Source organism: Anser brachyrhynchus (assembly GCF_964034855.1).
Source record: "Anser brachyrhynchus genome assembly, chromosome: 1".
NCBI classification, from domain to species: domain Eukaryota; kingdom Metazoa; phylum Chordata; class Aves; order Anseriformes; family Anatidae; genus Anser; species Anser brachyrhynchus.
This window is the reverse complement of record NC_137694.1, coordinates 146,076,669-146,097,243: the sequence shown is the minus strand read 5'-3', so window position 1 is coordinate 146,097,243 and position 20,575 is coordinate 146,076,669. Positions and strand designations below refer to the sequence as shown.

Below are 20,575 nucleotides of genomic sequence, written 5' to 3'. Positions count from 1 at the left end.
CTTAGAGTTGGATGGACCTTGCCACAAGACAGTGCCACCCTTTGGAAATTCTGTAGAGCTTTGCACAGTGGAGTAGACACCCACTCACATCCAAAGGCTGAGGAGAAACTAACTAGTAACCCCATTTAAAACTACAACATTAATAATGATAAATAAAAAGAAAACATTAGGATCAAGGGTTCTTTTAAGGCAAGGGAAGAGCAAAATAGCATTCTCTTTTTTTTTTTTTTTTTTTTTTTTTTTAAGGAACCGTCACTGAGGTGCAGGTGTCCACATTATTTTGGCTTGTGTTCCTAAAGCATGTAAGCCCCTTTCAAAATGTTAGTCAAGGTTAGTAGTTAGCAACAAATTCAGATTTGTGTTGTTGTTATGTTGATTACCATGTAATTAATATGCTAATGTCCTAATACACTGCTGAACTTATAATTACTTACCAAAACAAAAACACATATTTTTTGTTTACATTTGAAAGCATACAGTAAGAGGTGAACGATTACCGTATGCTCAATTTGTGGCATTTTTGGGAGTCACCCCATGACACTATTGTAAATTACTTCATGAGGTCTGCTCAGTTCTTCCTAATATGCTTATTTTCAATTGTTATGCTTGGAAGCTGAGCAGATCAGCAGGAAAAAGGTATTGTTCTTCTCACTGTGTCTTTTTTTAAAGACACAGCTGCTGCCTACAGGATATACCCAGAAGCAAAATTCATTAATGATGCTGAGACACCACTTTGTCACAAGAATGAGCTGTACAATTGAGAAAGAACTTTAAAATATCATCTCTTGTTAGACTATAATTGTCACTTCTCTGTTTTGACTTCACTGTCCTTTTTTGCTTTACCTAGACATAATAATGCAAATAGCAGAATAGTTCTAACACCAGTCTCATATGTGCACTTTCCAACAACACATTTCAGAGCACTTTGAGCTGCCATAATCCTGGTTTGGCAGACCCAAATTTCCCAAATCTCAAACCAGAGCCACCTGAAATAGGGTTTACTGTGAGTCAAAAGACAGGATACTCCTTGAGAGATGGAGTGGTCCAGAGTCCACTGGAAGGCAGCTCTTCTGACAAGCAAGAGACAGAGCTTGGCTAGCATTTCAGTGGAGCCCACTTGTGAGAAGGAACTACAAATTTCTTTGTTAACCTGACTAGGAGGGAGAGAAAGCAACATGGGTAATACTTGAGTAGTACTAGATGTTAGCTGAATATCTAAATTGTTCTCCCCAAAAAACTCATCCAGTATTGGCAAGCCATGAGTTTAGTGACTTGGTACAAGATCCAAAGTGAACCCACAGAACAATTTATGACAGATTTATTCATGGAGGATTCTGTGTTTATTGACAGGAATGAAATATTAGAATCGTAGAATCATAGAATATCCCGAGTTGTAAGAGACCCATAAGGATCATCAAGTCCAACTCCTGGCACCGCAAAGGTCTACCCAAAAGTTTAGACCATGTGACTAAGTGCACAGTCCAATCGCTTTTTAAATTCAGACAGGCTTGGTGAAGTGACTACTTCACTGGGGAGCCTGTTCCAGTGTGCGACCACCCTTTCAGTGAAGAATCTCTTCCTGATGTCAAGCCTAAACTTCCCCTGCCTCAGCTTAACACAGTTCCGTGGGTCCTATCACTGGTGTTTACAGTGAATAGGTCACCTGCCTCTCCACTCCCCCTAGCGAGGAAGTTGTAGACCGCGATAAGGTCCCCCCTCAGCCTCCTCTTCTCCAGTCTGAACAGGCCCAGTGACCTCAGCCGCTCCTTATACGTCTTCCCCTCTAGGCCCTTCACCATCTTCGTCGCCCTCCTCTGGACACACTCCAACAGTTTAATGTCCTTTTTGTTAAACCTCATGTGGTTGGTGATCGCCCGGCTCTCCAATCTGTCCAGATCTCTCTGCAAGGCCTTTCCACCCTCATCGGAGTCCACAACTCCTCCAAGTTTGGTGTTGTCAGCAAATTTGCTCAAAACACCTTCTAGTCCTACATCCAAATCACTTATAAAAACATTGAAGAGGACTGGCCCTAAAATGGAGCCTTGAGGGACCCCACTAGTGACCATCCGCCAGCCAGATGTGGCCCCATTTACCACAACTCTTTGAGCCCTGCCCGTCAGCCAATTGCTCACCCATCATATGATGTTTTTGTTAAGTTGAATGCTGGACATTTTGTCTAGTAGGATCTTATGGGAAATCATGTCAAAAGCCTTGCTGAAGTCCAAAAAGATCACATCAGCTGTTTTCCCTTGGTCGACTAGATGGGTGATCTTATCATAAAAGGAAATCAAATTTGTTAGGCAGGACCTACCCCTCATGAACCCATGTTGTCTGGGACCAATGACTGCATTGTCCCCCAGGTGCGCTTCAATAACTTCAAGAATCATCTTCTCCATAATTTTACCAGGCACTGACGTGAGACTGACAGGCCTATAATTGCTAGCGTCTTCTTTCTTGCCCTTCTTGAAAATTGGCACAACATTTGCCAGCTTCCAGTCCAATGGGACCTCTCCAGATTCCCAAGATCGTTGAAAAATAATTGAGAGAGGTCCCACAATGATGTCAGCCAGCTCTTTAAGCACCGTGGGATGAATCCCATCCGGACCCATGGACTTGTATGGATCCAGGTGGAGCAGCAAATCCCGCACACGTTCAGGGTCGGTTGGGAGTTTATCATTCCCACCATCATGGTCCTCCAGCTCAGGGCACCCTGGGTCCCGAAGCCCATCATCAGCGTTGAAGACAGAGGCGAAGAAAGCATTAAAAGTCTCTGCTTTGCCTATGTCCTTGTCTGTGAGGAGACCTTCCCCACCAAGTAGCGGACCTATGTTTTCTTTGGTTCTCCTTTTTCTGTTCACATATCTAAAAAAACCTTTTTTATTGTCTCCCACAGATATGGCCAGCTTCAACTCTAGTTGGGCTTTGGCCGCACGAATTTTCTTCCTACAAACACGAACAGCATCCCTGTGTTCCTTCCTTGTCACCTGACCCTCCTTCCAGTAGCCGTACACTTTCTTTTTTCGCCTAAGCTCCAGTAGAAGATCCCTGGTCAACCAGGCCGGCCTTCTGCCCCACCTGCCTGACTTCCGATATTTTGGAATTGCCTGATCTTGAGCTTTTAGGAGGCAGTGCTTAAAGACTGACCAGCACTGATGGACGCCAATGCCTTCAAAAGCATTTTCCCAGGGGACCTTGCTGACTAGTTCCCTGAGCAGCCTGCAGTCTGCTTTCTCCATATCCAGGGCTGAAGTTTTGGTGGCAGTTTTCCTTCTGTCGCCATAAATTCTAAACTCAACCACTTCATGGTCACTATGACCGAAACAGCCACCAATTGCCACGTCTCCCACAAGAGACAGGCAAGTCTTGTCTTTATTAGTCTCTGTTAGGCAGTCTTTCAGATGAATTGTACAAAAATTTATTCAGGTTGACTGGAATTAACCAAAAAAGCAGTGCTAAAACTATTGGGATGATGCAAGTGCTACTAAAACCCTACTCTAATTAGAACATAACTGTCAGTGTATATGCCTTACGTGGAGGTTATACACCTGTAAATGAAGGGATAGTCTGTGGCAAATGCACAAGAACCCATACACCAGGTGGATGGCTGTCACAAGAAGTTCAACTACCAGAGAAAAAGAAAAATCACTTTGCAAAATGAGACCAACACAAAAGAATGCCTGGATAGCAAAGAAACCAGACATGCTGCCTTAGTGAAGCAGAAAGTTCAGAGAAGTAAAGATCAGACCTCAACTAATGTCACCTTGTCAACAAGGTACTAGGTGTTACTGTTAGAGATCTTTCCTAGGATGAAGTGCCCTTGCAAAGTCCACGCTGAATTTGAGTGCCCCAGCCAAAATAATGCTTACAAAAGTTCATAGGCAGTCACAGTTCTCCAACCTTGTACAGATGTCAACCAGAGTTTTTTTGATAATGAACAGAATGGCTAATCATCGTGTCAATTGTGTCCATAAGCAGCCTGCATGCACGAACACATATGGACTCAATTTTCGGGTTGTATGAAACTGCCATTCTAGTAGTAAAAACCTGAGAACTTTAGGCTGCCAGGATACAACATGATGTAAATCTCTATTATGCTCCAAACAGTTAAGAAAGGAACAAGTGCATCATCAGAGTAAAATATTTTCTTCCTGTTCTTTCAGTTTAGGATAACCTTAAGAAATTGGCAGCAAGATGTGCTACTGTTGTTGTATGTTCAACTTAAAAAGATATTAGGGTTGGCAATTTATCTTGCCAAGTTTTTACCTTACATCTCAGAAGTCTTGGTAACACTAAGATCTCTTGAAGATTGAGTTTCAACTGGATGCTGGCAGGAATCCACCTTCATCAAAATGAAGTAACTAATAAAAATTCAGATAGATGCATCCAAGCAATGACTTGTGGCTCTGTTACTGCAGGTAGGGCAGTAAGTGGTTTATGTATTCAGGTCTTCCACCTCTACAGTAATAACCTACACACAGATTGAAAAAGAGATGTATGCAATTGTGTTCAGTTGCGAGGGTTTCCATCAATATGTGTGTGGGAGAAAAGTGATTGTGGAACCTCATCATACATTACCCATGCTTGCTATATTGCAAAACCATCTGAAAAACCTCATCTATAAATATTTTTATTCCTATTTGCTTTATTATTTGAATAATATGGCTTGTCATTAAACACCAGGGCTCTAAAACACATACTTTGGGCAAATTTTAATTCTATATTAGTTTGAGATATATATACATACATATTTATCACTGGTGTGAAAAGGAACGGTGTAAGGGAGCCAAAGGGGCTGCTACAATAAACATATTTTGATTAATTTCAGCACAAAATTGGTATTACTGCTGACAGAGAATCATCAGTAAATAAGGTGACCTTGAAACCTCCAATTGTGTGAGGCATTAAATAGAGGGAAGACATGACAAAAATGACAGAACATTTGACTGTTTATTTTCACCTCCCCTGCATTCCCCTGTCAAAGGATGAGGCACAGAAAAGCATAGCATCTGTGCTAAGGAATTGTCTATAAGCATTAATTAATTATAATGCCAGTCCTCTGTGTGGTGGATGTGGTGTCACTCTCTCACAAACACTCTACTCATTCCACTATCATCAGTTCAATTATTTGAGATACTCTTCAGCAGGTGTATATGATGCGTTCTTTCAAAAGCTTCTTTGTGATGAAATATTCTCAATGGCTTAATGCATATTCCCTTATGCCACAGGTTGTTAAAAGCCCAGTCACATACCCAGTTCAAAAAACCCTCAGTAACGCTCAAGCTGACAATATAGCAAAAGCCAGCCATGATAAAAATAAAATTAAAAAACAAAAGTGACTTATTTACTGAGACCAAACAAACCACATCTTTTGGGACTTGCACCCAGGGCAGGAGAGTGAAGATGCCTGCAGAGCCATGGTGGGAACACATGAAAAAGAGCAGAACTATGCGACTTAGAGCTTCCTTTCTAGTGAGTGGGGCTGTGGGAGATGATAACAGACACTTTCCACATGTTGGCAGATTCTGAGGCAGCACCACCAGCTTGGAGCAGACTGGTAAATAACAGTAGCCACAAGGATCAATGAGATGACCTTGCACCGTGCTTAGGGTTCTGTTTTATCCTGAGCACCAGAAAAACCTCTCTATGCTCTGAGGGACTCCTTGAGGTTCAAGTGAGATTTTTAGCTCTTGAGGAAATTTCCCTGTGCCTTTGTGCCGTTGCAGCAAAAGAGCATAGTACATGGTACATGTATTTTATTTGCAAAAAAATAATAAAAACATTCCCCATACTTAAATTGGGGGAGGAGGGATGGAGGGGGGAAGACTGAATGGAAAGATGTCTCCATTTGTGTTGGCATGTTGGGCCTATGCTACATGTCTAGACACCAGGTTTCAGGTTTTAGGCGACTTCCAAAAAGTCACCTTTTGGAAGACTGAAGCCCCCTTCATTTGTTTCACACTCATATGTCATAGGAATCTTCCCTTTCCCTACCTACTGCTAGAGATCAATCTGTTCCCATTGTACAAATTGATGAGAAAACTGTAAATGAGAAATCTGGCTAGAGATATTCAGAAAACCCCCTGCCAAAGATTTCTCTGTCTATCCACAGCAGAGTGTATATGCTTTACAGATGTGGAATATAATTAATGGGCACTATTACCTGTTTCCAATTTTAAAGTTGTTGTTTCAAGATGATGTCACATTCAGACAATACTCCCTGGCCAAATTATACTCCCACGGCAGCAGGGAGGGAAGAAATTTAGGGCCATTTGCTACACAAGCACAGGTCCTGTAGCTTCATTTGGTAATAGAAATGACGTACAAGTAGGTTAGCTTGTGCTCAGAACCTTGTTTTATTTACAGTTCTTTTGTACTCTATTTTCATATATTATGGGGCAGTCAGACCAAAAACATGTTGTTGTTATAGCTGTGTACAATCTGTTCTTTCTCTTTTGTGAATGTTTACTTTATAAGGCTGTTTGTCAGGCAGACAGAGGACAAATAGGAGAAGCCCGTTTTATATTGCTAAAACTAAATTCGGACCTGATAGAGATGTACAGAAGTGGTGTAGTAGTTCTTCCAATTAGGTGTTTGATACTGCCTCCATAGAAAACAGTAACAAATTGCCATTGATTCCAGGATTAGAGAGCAGGGCTGGACTTCAGAGCATTAGCTCTTTGGTGAGCGGTGACATCTATGACTCTCATGCCCTTCATTAGGATGGCATGCTGCAAGAGACTTTGCTTTTTAGAAGAAGAATTTGTTGATTTCTATTTTTATTTTTTCATACTTAATACACTTTCTGTACAGTCATGAAGTTCCTGCTGCTAAGGATGTAGCCGTGGATGATATATCTCTCCACAAATTCCCAGCGTGTGGGAATCATTTCACTTCCCAGAAGTGAAGATGCTCCATTTAGATGCAGGTATATTTACAACTACTCCCATCCTGTCTGGCACTCTCTGGGCTTCTCTGGATTGCAACACACAGGATTTATGTGCTTTTACATTACTTAAATCTCAGTGTGCTCTTGCATCATCTCTGGCGCCAGGCACTCCAGCGCATTTCTTTAGTCTCACCCATCTTACCCATAGGTGCATGACCTCATTGATACCAGGATTTCCCATAGGCCCAGAACTTAGAGGGACCCTTTTCCCAAACCCTACCTGCTATAGTTTTCTTTGGGTTTGCTACTTTCTTCTTCTGGGACCAGATGATAGCTGGCACAAGAGTTCATTGCTGGAGTTGAGGAAAAAAAATCACACTTTCTTTAGCATGTAAATAAATGTATAGACCTAAATGGAATAAGACCATAAACTCACATTTACCAAATTCTTTCCTCACGACTCTGAAGCTTTCTTTATTTTTAGATCCAAGCCTTGCTCTGCCTTGCCTCGCCTTGCTTTGTAGCCTGTCATTCAGCTCTCATTTCCAGTTTTTTTTCCTCTTCCTCCAAATGGCTGGTGAAGGATCCCAGTCTTAGCAACGCTTCTGTCTGACATGATCTATTCAGACTTTCGTTACAGGTTTAAATAAATGCCCAGTTATTTAAAGCATAGCAGCCAGTTATTAGCCCAAGAGGATTTCCATGTGACGGAGAAAAACAGATGTTCATCAGTTCCCGCTTATGAGCTGAGTGTCACTTCTCCTTTAGTTTTCTCCAGCGGGCAGGTGGGCCAAATATTTCAAGGGCTGCAATTTGAAATAGATATGCATTCACAGTCCCTGAAGGGATGCAGAATACACTTTATATAGAGGCCCAAAATTGATGCCATTGTTTCTCACAAACTTCCCAGATGTTATGATTCAAATGTTTTCATGATGCACGGAAAAACAGCACTTTCCCTGCAGTCAAGGGAACTCAAGGGTTTCCAATTATGGTCACACACTCAGTCTTATTAGCACAAAATTTAATTTGCGTTAATCAGACTGAGGTGGGTAGAGCGCGAAATTAACTTGACTTTCATTTTGCATTGTAGAGTAAACTGACTTCGTGGAATCACTGTAGAAATCTGAGCTGTGAATGATGGATGAGATGAAAAAAAAAAAGGAGAATAAACAGTGCTGTGTAAACGTCACTGAACTAAAAGGGACACAATATTAAATTCAGTTGTTGGGAGAAACACTTTACCTCCCTGGCAAATCAAAAGGCATGCTGACCTCAGCTGCACTATTTTGTCACTGAAGCTGAGAACAGAGGCTGGATCCAAGAATTTCTCTTTAACGTCCCCCCTATTCTGAGATCTTGTCAACAATTTTTCAAACTGTAATTATTTTTTTTTGCCAGAAAACTACAATTTAATGAGAATAGAAACACACTAGTTTCAATGAAATTTCCATTCTCCATTTGAGACTTATTCAAAATCTTGAGGGAAAGACGAGCATTTAGAACAGACTAGGCAGAGGCCGCAGGGTGTCCAGCTGTGATATGGGTCTGCTCGTAGTGAAGAAAAGGAAGAAATCACACCTGAAATATTCTGCATCCCAGAAAAATAATCTGATGACTGGATTTGCTGGAAATGTGTTTTCCCTTGAACTCATTTGAAAGGTTTCTGTTTCACCTCAATAAAGAACAAAGTCTTGACATTTTCTTTTCTTTCCTTCTCTTTCTTCAAAACAAAACTCTATTTTCCAGCCAACCCTAACATTAATTCCCTTTTCCCAACTCCCTGTCACCTTTCCTGTGTTGCTAAAATAAATGTTTTGGAGATGGAAGCTGCCCTACTGAAACCACAATTGCCTCCACCTGAACCATTTCCTTATAAATAACAGGAAAAATAAAACAATGCTTCTCAAACACTGGCCTGCAACTTTTTCAATACAATTTTAGCATTTTTTTCACCCTTTGCCATGAAGAGAGAGATTTCTGTCTCAGAGCAAACTGCAAATTTGAGAAGGCTAAAGGCAGAGAGAGAAAGATGCAGGAAACTTTGAAAGATAAAAGGGGCAGTCTCTGATGGAAATAAATAAATAAATAAATCTTTCATTTCTGAAGACAGTTTAAGTTCATGGATCTGAGAGGATCTGCTCCAAGCAGAGGGAGGCTTAAGGTCCCAACCATGACGGAGGCCAAATCAGCACTATTTTTGCCCCACTTTACCTGTGGGCTAAGATTGTGAGAAGAGAGTCACCTGTGGAAGAAGGGTAGTGACAAGCAGCAGAGAGCTGCACGTTGGTGATACATGCCTGAATTCTACAACAATCCGTGCACAAAATGTTCTTAATTTTTATTTATTTATTTATTTATTTTCAGGGAAAGAGTAAATTTTATCACCAAGTGGGAAATACTACTTATACTGTTTACTATCTTTAAACTGTGAAATGTGCTGGAAAATAAAGACTTTAATTAAAGTTGTCTTTTCAATGCCTATTCCTTGCAGAAAAGTGACACCATTTCAAAACACAGCTTTTCTTGTATGTCTCTATTTACTTTCCCATTTTTCATATAATAGCTTCTATTTAACCAGTTCCTGCAACATATTTGACATTTGCAGATGTAACTGCAACATATTCAAGTGCCTGGCAAGGGAGAGTGAAGTTGTATGGTATCTTTTGTGTTGCCAAAAAGGTGGGGAACACAAAATAAAGCAGACTAAAGGTTGTTTCCCCAGATTAACATCAGAACTTCTACTTTTATTATTTAAACAAACAATGTAATGTTTTCACTGTAAAGTTCTGATCTCAAAATACCAAAGCAAGATAGGAATGAGTTTTTCCATCTCTTAACAAAGGAGGGTAAAAAATGCTGACTCTCTTTGAGACAGTTGGATACAAAATGAGAAATTTAATTGTGTTTTTAACTATCTTTAAACATGTATTTGCATATACAAATTATGATACATAGCCTGGACATATGCAAATAGGCATTAAACCACAGTACTGTTCATATTTCTTAATTTGTCTTGAAGCATTTGGAAAGTATGCATGACGAGAACTGCTTTGCTATGCTGATCTATCTGTACTCTCCCACTGAGAAGAAGAAGTTGTCTTTTTTAAGGTTCCATACAGCAAAAAACATGGCAGCATTTCCCAGTCCAGCTACAAAGTTACATGAAATGGTATACTAGCAATAACTAGCAATGAATAACCAACAACCACCCTACTCCTGGGAAAGCTCCCTTGCATTTTAAATCAACAAGAAAAAGCTGACCCATTTTCAAAATATAAAGCAACTCAGAAAACTAACTTTCTCAGTTCCTAACTAAGTGCAAACAGTATACATGACTTCTGCAACGCTACTATTGCACTTCAGGATATGAACCCTGCCCTCAGTGGCTGCTGATTTGAGAGACACTTCTCTGCCTGTACAAACCTTGCCCATTGCCCTTGAACTGCAAGTGCCCATGGTTAGTGGCCAAACACGTGGAGGGTCGCTTGGAGCAGTGGCAGGCATTGAGAATGAATTTTTGAGAGCTTTTGAAGTATAGGGGCACATTTTTTGGTCCTTCCCATTACACCAGATAAACCAGTAATCTGTTAAGGCAGATGCTGGCTGTGGTGATGAGGACAGGCAGAATAACACTCTACATCCCTTCAAACATGAAGGTTCTTGATGGCAAAACATGAGAGGCTGTTTTTCATCTAAGCAGGTACACAACTTGCTGCGTGGTTGTACGGCTGCCTGTCCTGACCTAGTGAATCCTGACCCTGCTTGCTGCCCTGGCCTCTCTGTGCATGTCGGGCTGCCTCCGAGCTGGCACTTAAAATTGTGAGCCCACAATATTTACTTATTTACCTCACTGCTGATAACTCTATCCCAATAAATATGTATTTCTTCATTGGAAGACGGTACCCCACTGCACATTGAGAGAGCTGTCATTTCAAAACCAACTTTTTTTGTTCCATTCTCCTTTCTTGATGATTCAGCAGATGTCGCAGATTTTTTTTCTTCAAAAACCTGCTTCATAAAAACCTGTTTATTTCAGTTAACCTTCTCAACCGAAAAGCCAGCCCACTGCAGCTTGTCAATAATGCCTCCATAAATCACAACCACGCAGAGTACAGGCAGAGATTAATTTTGAGTAATTTTGTGTACAAGGTTTGCTCCAAAACTCATCTATCTCTAGAGGTTTATTTACATATCCAGAATATCCAGTTCTTGAATTCCAGCAAAGTTTTGCATTGACTGATTTTTAATAAAAGATGTCTAAAGGCTGCAAGTTATTTTAGTGTCCTAAGCTTGTATTAAAAGCAACAAGGAATCAAGGAACAATGCTATAAATAGTAATGGGGGGAAAGAGAAGCTTCCAGACCTTCAGCAGAAAGGTGTATGAGAGCATTGTCTGAGTTTATCAAAGCAACCAGACTTCAGGAATGTTTTTCTGCATGCATCCTTGGGATGCTACACTCGTTTGCTCATGAAGGCTTTGTGATCTCATTAATATGAAGGATGGAGCTTTATGATGTTTGTGGCTTTTCCTGCCTGACTGCCTATAGAGTTCGGAGGATGTCACCTGGGGTCAGTGGGTTGGAGCACCAGAGGGAGCTCCCAGCCCTGCTGACATGGAAACCCCCAACCCTTTTACCAGCAAAATGCAACTGAAGCTCAGCTTTTACCGAGCATGGGGATGACTTCTGAAATAATACGAAAATTGGCAGAAAATCTGAGCTGAAGACGGGCCTGGTATCTTTGTCTTTTCATTTCAGCTTTTTGTCATCTCTTATGAATCCAGCTCCTTGACAGAGAGAAATCACAGAAGTGGGCTATGGATCAGCCTATGCGGCTGTGCAGGCGGGTAAACAAATGGACAGGTGACCCTGGTCTGGCTGAAAGTCTACACTATGGTCATGGGAGTTCATGCTTCTTGCCTACGGCAAATACAGGGGAGAGTAAAGCAAAGAATAGGCTGTGAGTTTCTTACCAGCTTCCACTCCTGAGCCAGTACTGAAATATAAGAATTACTTATTAATACAGGTCAGGCCAGCAGTAAGTTAAGGCTTTTCCTCAAGAGCAGAGAAAACTAGAAAGAAGTAATATCCCTGATATCTTTGAGTCCCAGGGCTGCTTCAGAGATGGTGCAGCTTACACTCAGTGGCAGGCTCCAAGTCCACTCCTGCTGCATTTCCTACTGCACCTTGCTGAGATGGAACAAACACCGGGCTGTAACTGGGCTGGCTTTCCAGACACACAAGTGACAGTATACACATTTCCTTTAGAGATGACTCCATGTCATGCTGGTGAGTAACCTCCCCTTCTTTCTTTCTTTTTTTTTTTTTTCTCCATCTGTTTCATACAGAGAGATGGGATTGCTTAGAAACACCCTGCACATGCACCAGTGCCCTTCAGCCAGGGTGCAAGAACCACCCTGAGCCCAGCCGGACGCATGCACGCTTCTAAAACTAAGCCAGTGAGCCCATGAGAATTTCATCAGGATGTTTCTGAAGGGCAAAAATGGCTTTCTTTTTTGAGTGAAAGCAATTCTCCCAGTCATCTGCCACGAGACGATATGAGAAAAAGAAACCAGGCCACGCTCCCTCCTAAGGGATAGCTGTTAATTGAGCTCAGTAGGCTCCGTTCCTAAATCCACATCCGCATCTGAGCAACCAAAATGCGCCTGAGGTGCATGGGAGCCGGCAGCAGTACCTGCAGTTTGTTAAAAACGTACCTGATGATTAGACACAGAGGGCAGATGAGTGCTAATGAGGATCCCAGTGTCCCACAGGGTGGGCGCAGCAGGAAGGTGATGCCCGGACAGAGGAGCTGTGCCTGCACAGCTCCTGTGATATTGAAGGACTTGAAAACTTGCCACCTCTGGGGATGCTAAAGGGATCAGGCTGTGGTGTGCTCTGTCCTTCCCAGCTCAAACAGGGCTGGCGTGCAGCCCCAGGCCATTTCAGGGTTTGCAGAAAGAGAGCAGCAAACCAGCACACGCGTCCCATCAGGGACGAATGGCAGAAAACTGTCAGGGAACCATGAGAAACGGGCAGTGCGCGGTCTGCGAGTGCTTACTGGCAACCTTAGGAGCACCTCTTTTGTCCAAAGCCAGAATAGTTCTAAAATAAAATAGCAATTACTTGGGTGAAACTTCACTTTGGTAAAGTCAATAGAAAAATTCTCCTGTAATTCAGTGGAGCTGTATTCACCATGGAAGTATTTCGAAAAGGCCGATTGAGTCTGTGCAAGGGCTTTAAGGATCTTTGTGTACTGTACCCTGCCAGTTTAAATGATGACTGCAAAGAAGTGTTATAAAACTTTTTCCAGGAGAGGAGAAAGCTTTCTCCGTGTCACAGCTTTTAATATACTGGGACTCTTACCCATAGTGAATCGGGTTATTCATCCCCTTTATTTATATGCGTTGCTCTAACACTGTAACAAAACAAAGTGATAGATGCACCTATACCACTCGTTAAACTCAGTAACAAAGCAACGGCATCTGTACATAACTTTACCCCATTGTTATCAATTTATATAAAAGACAAATTCCTCAAGCTGTGAACATGTGAAAGCAAATTCTTTGCCACCCGGGACTCTCCAGCAATTACTTTGTCCTCGGATCTCAAACTGTTCCACGGGCTGCTCCAGCATCACTGGGGCCTGATGCTGATCTCACCGACCTTATCCCAGTTCACTCTCCTGATTTCCAGGGAGGTTGTTCTTAATTACTTCACTCTATTGGAAGACAGAATTAGGCCAATGGTGAGAAATACAGGATGGCGAGCTCTCTCCCGTTCTGGAGTTCAGAGCCTAAGCTAAAAGCGAAATGTCAAAGGCAAAAGCAAACCTTCGCGGACTGCAGACTAACTCCACCTGCCTCCTGCAGATAGATTTTACATTTAGATGTGTAGGTATGGCTCCCACTGCAGTCAATACAAATTGTGCTCAACCAGCACTATCTGTCACCAATCCAAGAGCCCATTCTGGAAGTCATTTGCTCGGAGAGGGGAGTCTTTGGGTGACAAGCTCTCCTGATAGTGTTTAAACTATCTTAGTCTCCCATGTAGAATATCTTAGCACTACTGGCTTTCCTCTAATGCTCACTTAATTTATGCTATTCATTTACATTCTACACCAAACTGGAATTCTATTTCACCTGTCTATTTAAAATGAGCCTACTAAAGAACTGCACATTTTTAAATAGTAACAGATGGGAAAGTCTGTGGAGTTCTACAAATTTAGATTCCTGCTTCAAAAACAATTAATTAAATAATAATTTAAAAAAGAGTGAGCAGTATCTACCTTTTACTGTCTTTCTTAAAACATGTGCCTGTGGTTTATTGTATGAGCCAGCACATTGTCTCATAGATAGCTGCAGCAAGCCTGAGGGGAAAAAAATAAAAATCCATTACTTAATTGCTAGTTATGTTTACAAATTTAGATTTCTGAAGGAATGGTATTCAGGAATATCCCTCAAGCAGCAATGCATCCATAGCACCAATCTGTATATATTTCTACATCGCAGTCTGTTTCAGTCCTATCTCACTTATGTCAGACAATCAAACCAGTTGTATCACATCATTCGTCACACCAATGGATTAGGATTTTTATAGTTTAGAAGAAATTAGCTCTAGGTTTGAAATTTGTTTTGCCAATGTCCTAGGCTGAGAGGAAAAAAATAATTCCATTTTTATTCATTAATTGCTTTGCAATTCATGAAACTTCCCACTTAAATGGAATAAATAAATGGATGAACTTCTCTGGGATTTACAGTCATTATTTGCTTTTGGCGTGAAGTATTATTTCAGCAACCATATTTTTTAAAAAATGTTAACCCCTTCCTGATCGTTTTTCTTTCACATCCTTGTGTCTTTTTTCTTCTATTTCCGAAGTTACATCTCAGTTTAGCTAACTGCATCTTTTTTTTTTGCTTTAGTACTATTTGTGTCGGTTTCAGCACTTCTTTCCATGCTTTGAAGGCATGCCTTTTGCAGGGACGTTGTTCTGATCATCTTACTCTCAGCAAATATGGGCACAGTGAGAGTCAGAGTGGCTGTTACCAGTTACCCGGACGCTTTTTAAAGCTTAGATCCGGCACAATCAAGGTTATCGAAGCATTGTGCTGATTACTCCTAGGCGAAAACTTCCTTGGAGTAGACTAAAACACGAGTCGATCTGAACAAAGGCAGCCAACTATGCTCCGGGGTGTTTTTAGATGCTCAGCAAGCCGACAAGGGATAGCAACAATCGCACTGCGAACCTTTCTCGCCCTCCCCGGCGCTGCGAGTACAGCAGGGGCGATGGGTGCCCCGCGGGCACAGCGGTGGGAGCGCGGATTTCCCGCAGCCCCTTTCCCCCCTCCTTGAGCCCCCGTTTCCTTTGTGCTCGCGGATCTAGCGGCCGGGTGCTGCCTTGTTTTCCTCGCCGCTTTTACGAGCGGGTTAAGGCGGTTCTTCTCGGGAGACCTTTGGGCTTCAAATAATTCCCTTTAATTACCGCAGCCTGACCTTAAAGAGCCGAAGCCGTTTGCAGCTGCGGGAGCCCCATCTGCCCGGCTCGGGGTGCCTCCAACTTTCCATCCCGGCCCCCCACAGCTCCCCTAAGCCCCCCACAGCCATCTCCCCGATGCGGGGGGGGGGGGGCTCGCTGCCGGCCCGGCCCCCGCCCGCTCACCTCCCTCCCACCGCGCCCTCCTCGGGAGCCCTGGCGGCAGCTCGGCCGCCTCCAGCTCCTCCGCCACGGCCCCCCGAAAGCTTAGCGGTGCCCCCCCCCCCAACCCCGGGGGAAGGGAAGGTGCCCCTCCACCCCCTTCACCGCAGCGCCCGGCCCCTCCCGCCGGGGGCCGCCCCCTCCCCGAACAATGAGGCCGGGCGGCGCGGCGCGGCACGGCCCAGGGGCTGCCCCCCCCTCCCCATCCAAAGGTAACAGCGGGGGGGGAGAGCAGAGGTGGAGGGGGGGGGGGTCCCCATCCCGGGAGGGGCTGGGAACGAAGGGGGTGCTCGGGCGGGGGGCTGGCCTCTTGCGGGGGGCGGCTCCCGAGAGCGGGTGGGTGGGAGGGAGGGATGGAGGGGGGGGGGCGGTGCCGCCGCGAGCCCCCCGTGTCACCTCCGTCGCGATGCGGGGGGAGCGGGGGTGCCGCCCGCCGCCGCCCCCCCCCCCCCTTCCCTCCCCAAGCCCCTGCGCTTTGTGCGTGCGGCGGCCACCAGCATGCGGGGGGAGCGGCAACTTGTGGGAAGCTGCTCCTGCTCCTCCTGCTGCCGCTCCTCCTGCTCCTGCTGCTGCTGAGCCTCGGGGGGCAGCGCCCCGCAACGCCCCGAGCGCCCCCGGAGGTACCTAGGGGCGCCCCCGGGAGGAGGGCGCTTCTGGCGCTTTGTCGGCTTCGTGGTGGTTTTTTTGGGGTTTTATTCCGTAAGGGGGAGGGTTTCTGCTCCGCAGCCTTAGGCTGGGAGGGAGGGAAGCCCTCTCGGTGCAGCCGTAGGGACCGGAGGTGGCACGGCTCGGTGGCTTCTTGGCTCTTAACAGTTTTCAGGCGGGGAGCGCGCGGGGTGTGTTTTGGGGAAGGGCTCGCCTGCTTAAAGGGCTTGAATAGATGTGTTTGGGGAAGCGGTGCTTTCCAGGAATCTCAATGAGACCTTTTCTTGCGGTTGCTTTTTCAGGGCTTTTTTTTTTTTTTTTTATTAGTTCTACATTTGCTTGTGCAGGTCGCGCGTATAAGTAGCTAGCAATCGCATTAGCATATAAAAATCGATATTCTCAGAGGAAAAAATAAGGTTTCTTTGAATTTACCTCTAATAAGCAACATAGATCACTTCTGTGGACCACTTGTATATTTTACTGGGAACATTATCTTCTGTAATGCTCCACTATCATTTGTGGTTTATTCTGTCATGGTAATGTGTTTCACTTAGTACTAGAAATAAAATTTGCCAGCTTACTCATTTGAGTATGTTACTTGATAACTGCTGGAGTAAGATTTAGTCATCTCATTTCTTCATCTAGGAAGAAATATTAAGTAATATGCTGGAGGCAGCAGCAGACCTCAAGGTTAAGGTTTTTGCTAGTTTTTCAGTCTGCTTTTCCTTTTTCAGTCTTGCAAACTTTCTGAACTTTAACCCTTTGCAATGAAACTTTCCAGGCGTGGTGTCTGCATCCAGGTAATTTTCATACATATATTTATATTTGTCTTGGAAAGCTCATTGAAAAGTAATTCAGCTCATTTTGATAAAGGGGGCGGTGGGCTTTCGGGCAGGGGGGAAAGAATTACTATATTTTTGCATTTAAAGATGAAGCTTTTGCAAATTTGCTAAGAGTACGTATGTATTTTTTAACTTTAAATCTAGTTTAGAGGTATTTAGGTATCTTTTTCCTTCAGGTTTGCTTTTGTGATGATTTGACTGGAAATGCTGTGGTGGTTACCTGCTGATTTAGCATGTGTCTTGCTAGGACTGAAAGTTGCACTGCTGGTAGACGATGTGATGAAATTGCTCTTGGAGAGTCTGGAGGTGAGGTCCTGCCTGTGTATTCAAACACAAAGGTACATCCTGGCAGACCTCAGCTTCACTTCCCATTTGCTGTGAAAGTGCTGGGTTTGAGATCCTGTAAGTGCAGACTTTCACCTATTTGTAGGCAGAAGTCTTCTGTGATGGAGTTTATGACCTCCACAACTCCTGATGGGCACTAAGAAAACGCTTTTTTTTTTCTTCTACAGTTCATCTGGGCAGAGGACAGGATTTCCCAGCATTGTCCATATTGCACATTCAGGGTTGGGGGATGCGTACAAAATGTTAGAGGTTTGTTGCAGACCTCAACATCTATGTTTTGTGATCCCTTTTCTACTGAGGAGCGGAAAAGAAAGGCCAAGCAACCAGGGAAAGTATTATAGAAACTTTACAAAATGAACTTAAAAGGATGTTGGGTTTGCATACATAAGTATCCCAGTAGAAACATAGGAAATTATAACCATGTTCACCTTATCTCTGTCCTTTGAAATCTTCACAGTGATTGTTTCCTATGCACTCTTAGATTAAACACAGAGTTGTGTATAAATAAAACTGGATATACTATTTCCCAATAAAAATGTAAGCAAAATATAAAATAATTCTAGTCCTATAGATATATTTTTTTGTTGTTCCTATTTCAGATTAGTGAAATTAAATAAGAAAAAACCCAGCATCCTGTTGATAGTATCCTAATGATTGTATTCCAAACTGATGCTGTGTATGTCAGTTACTTTATATAATAATAGAGCATGCTGGGTTTTACATGAGTTTTTGGAATACTACTTGTCCATCAGAAATTGTATGTAAATCTCTCTGCAGTAATTTTCAGACTGTGTTCTGGGCACTCTTCTGTATTTGCTAAGCAATTGTCTGGCAGTCCGCATTGAACTATTTGGGCATATGGTGTTGGCTCCTTTTCCTCATGTTTAGCTACTAATGGCATTACAAGAAGCCAAAATATATTAAGTACCCCTCTAATATTAATTATCTTGATGAGAAATTGCTGCAAATACTGTTAAAATTGCAGATGTGTACACATGATTTGTGATTAGTGTGAAGGCAAATCTGGGGAACAGAGTCAGAAATAAATCTGAGATTTGTGAACGTCTGTTGAGATGCTGTTGCTGCTACAAAAAAAAAAAAGGCACTCCTGTGACCTGGTAACTTTGGAACAAAGGCATAGGGGACTTGATTCAAGGAATGCAAAATCTGGCATTACTTCTACTTTTGTAGTGCAGAAATAATTTCTGTCAAGTAAGACTGCTGGGTTCCTCTGAGCAAAGGTTTACAACCCTTAAAAAGCTCTTCCTGACACTAAGCAGTATCCCTTTTGTGCTTTTGAAGTGTACTAGAAAGACTTGCTAGTAGCATTGGTACTGATGAATGGAAAACAAAATTTACAACATCAGATACTTTTCTTTAAATTATTTCCCTTGTTGTTAGTTATTACAAAGCATTAGACTGCCACACTTGAATGTAATTAATGTAGTAAATGGTTTGTTAGGCACCATATGACCTTTTGTCTTGTTTAATTATAGAAGCTTAGTGCAGTGGTCTGTGTACAATATATACGGTTAAAATAATTGCTTTCAGACTTTTATCTGACCATGGTTATTTTTGGAGCAGCTGCATGCATGGCTTTTTCCTGAATTTTGCACTTTTTAGGTTCTCATTTGCAGTTGTGCCACTACGTTTCCAATTTGTGTAACCAAAAAGAAGTTAGTTGCTGTGTGATCTTGTTGGTAGTAATGCAGTAATGAAGTTAAAATTACTTCTTCCAGTGGTGTTCTGTATCTTGAAAATTATTTTAAGAATGTAAAAGTAGCAGCATAGAACGAAATCTGTTCCATGAAGAATTTACAGTAAAGGGTTTGGATACAGCAAACTCTTATTCACGTGATTCATTGCATATATTAATTTCATAATAAATACTGTCTTCCTCCAGTAGAACTCATGCTGCCATATTTAGGGTACCAAGGCCATGTGAAAAGCTGAATAAAACTACCATATTATATCTGAGAATAATATAGAGAAAAAACCAAAACTGATACTAGGTATAAGTCTTATGACCATTTTATATTTCAGATCCAGTCTTTTCTGTGGTGCAAGCATTGAAAACTGTTTTTTTCTTGATCAGTAACATTCTGGAGAAAAACAATGTTGAGAAGAAATTCAGCTTTATTTTTATTTGGCCTGAAAATTGTATGTAGATTATAAACAGTGCTTCGATACTTGGCCCTGAGGGCAATGCATGCCAAAATCATTATGTTTGTTGTATACATTTTACAAAGATTGCCTGTTTCTGGAGGGATAAATGCTGGAAGAGTTAAATGTCAGGGAGCTGTTGTCAGTATTCTTGATGAGGGTCCTTGACCTTGGGAACTTGCTCCTAACAGATGCTTTGACAGAGCCTGTTTGTCTACAAGCCTTCAAAGCCCTTTTCGATGCCAGTCGCTTTGGAGAGGCTAAATCTTCCACGTTGCCAAAGACTGCCAAAAATTCAGTGGGAGCTGAGGGAGTGCAGCAGCGCTGGGCTCTGGGACGTGTTGGTCCTTATTGCTGTTATATTTCGTTGAAGATGTGACCTTATAGCTGGATGTCTGTGTTACTGCATTGTGCTTTCTGGAAGGTTGCGCTTGAGGGATCCAAATGTAAAGAAAAGTAAATGTTATTCATTGTATAGATCCGCAGTTGTCATAGTGGTAGGATTCACCACAGGTTTTGTGCAATCCACTGTTTGTTGTGTTAAATAGTATAAATCTATAGGAGATTAGGACGTTTTATAGCTAGAGTTGTGAAGTGGCTGTGAGTGCTCTCTGGAGACTGAACGCAAAATCATGTGAACCAAATGGCTGTTAACTGGGAAAAGCAGAGTTTCTTCTTTCCCTGTGCTATGTGTCGGTCTGGGTGGAAGATAAGTGACCAACCAGGTGTAGAGGACTTTGTGACATGTGGTGGTTTGTTCTGCAGCTTTTCAAATCCATTGTGTTATTCAAGGAGCCGAGGGTCCAAAGGGTGTAAAATTAGATATGGGATCTTTATAGGATCCTCGGTTTAAAGTAACTCTGCTATGCTAAGTTCTCTAATAAATTTTGGTAGTGAAGCTGCCTTTCAGCCCATTGCTGGAAGGATAACTATTGGTCTGGTCACTGTCATATCTGTTCCTCAACAAAGGCTCTGATCCTTTTCCTACGAAATACCA

At 42.6% G+C, this 20,575-nt stretch overlaps 1 protein-coding gene across 8 annotated transcripts in view; it reads left to right on the top strand.

The window, feature by feature from the left end:
- ST6GAL2 (ST6 beta-galactoside alpha-2,6-sialyltransferase 2) overlaps positions 1–20,575 on the top strand; it is a 179,007-nt gene that overhangs the window by 113,191 nt on the left and 45,241 nt on the right. Inside the window, exons 1-2 of one of the 8 annotated variants that reach the window (XM_080571999.1) lie at positions 14,356–15,795; positions 16,963–17,028. The exons of 1 other annotated variant lie outside the window; for it this stretch is intronic. In XM_080571999.1, coding sequence (XP_080428125.1) covers positions 16,996–17,028 — 33 coding nt within the window. In that variant the 5' untranslated portion in view covers positions 14,356–15,795; positions 16,963–16,995. 6 more of the 8 variants (XM_080571998.1, XM_080571997.1, XM_080571995.1 and 3 more) reach the window with 6 other exon arrangements.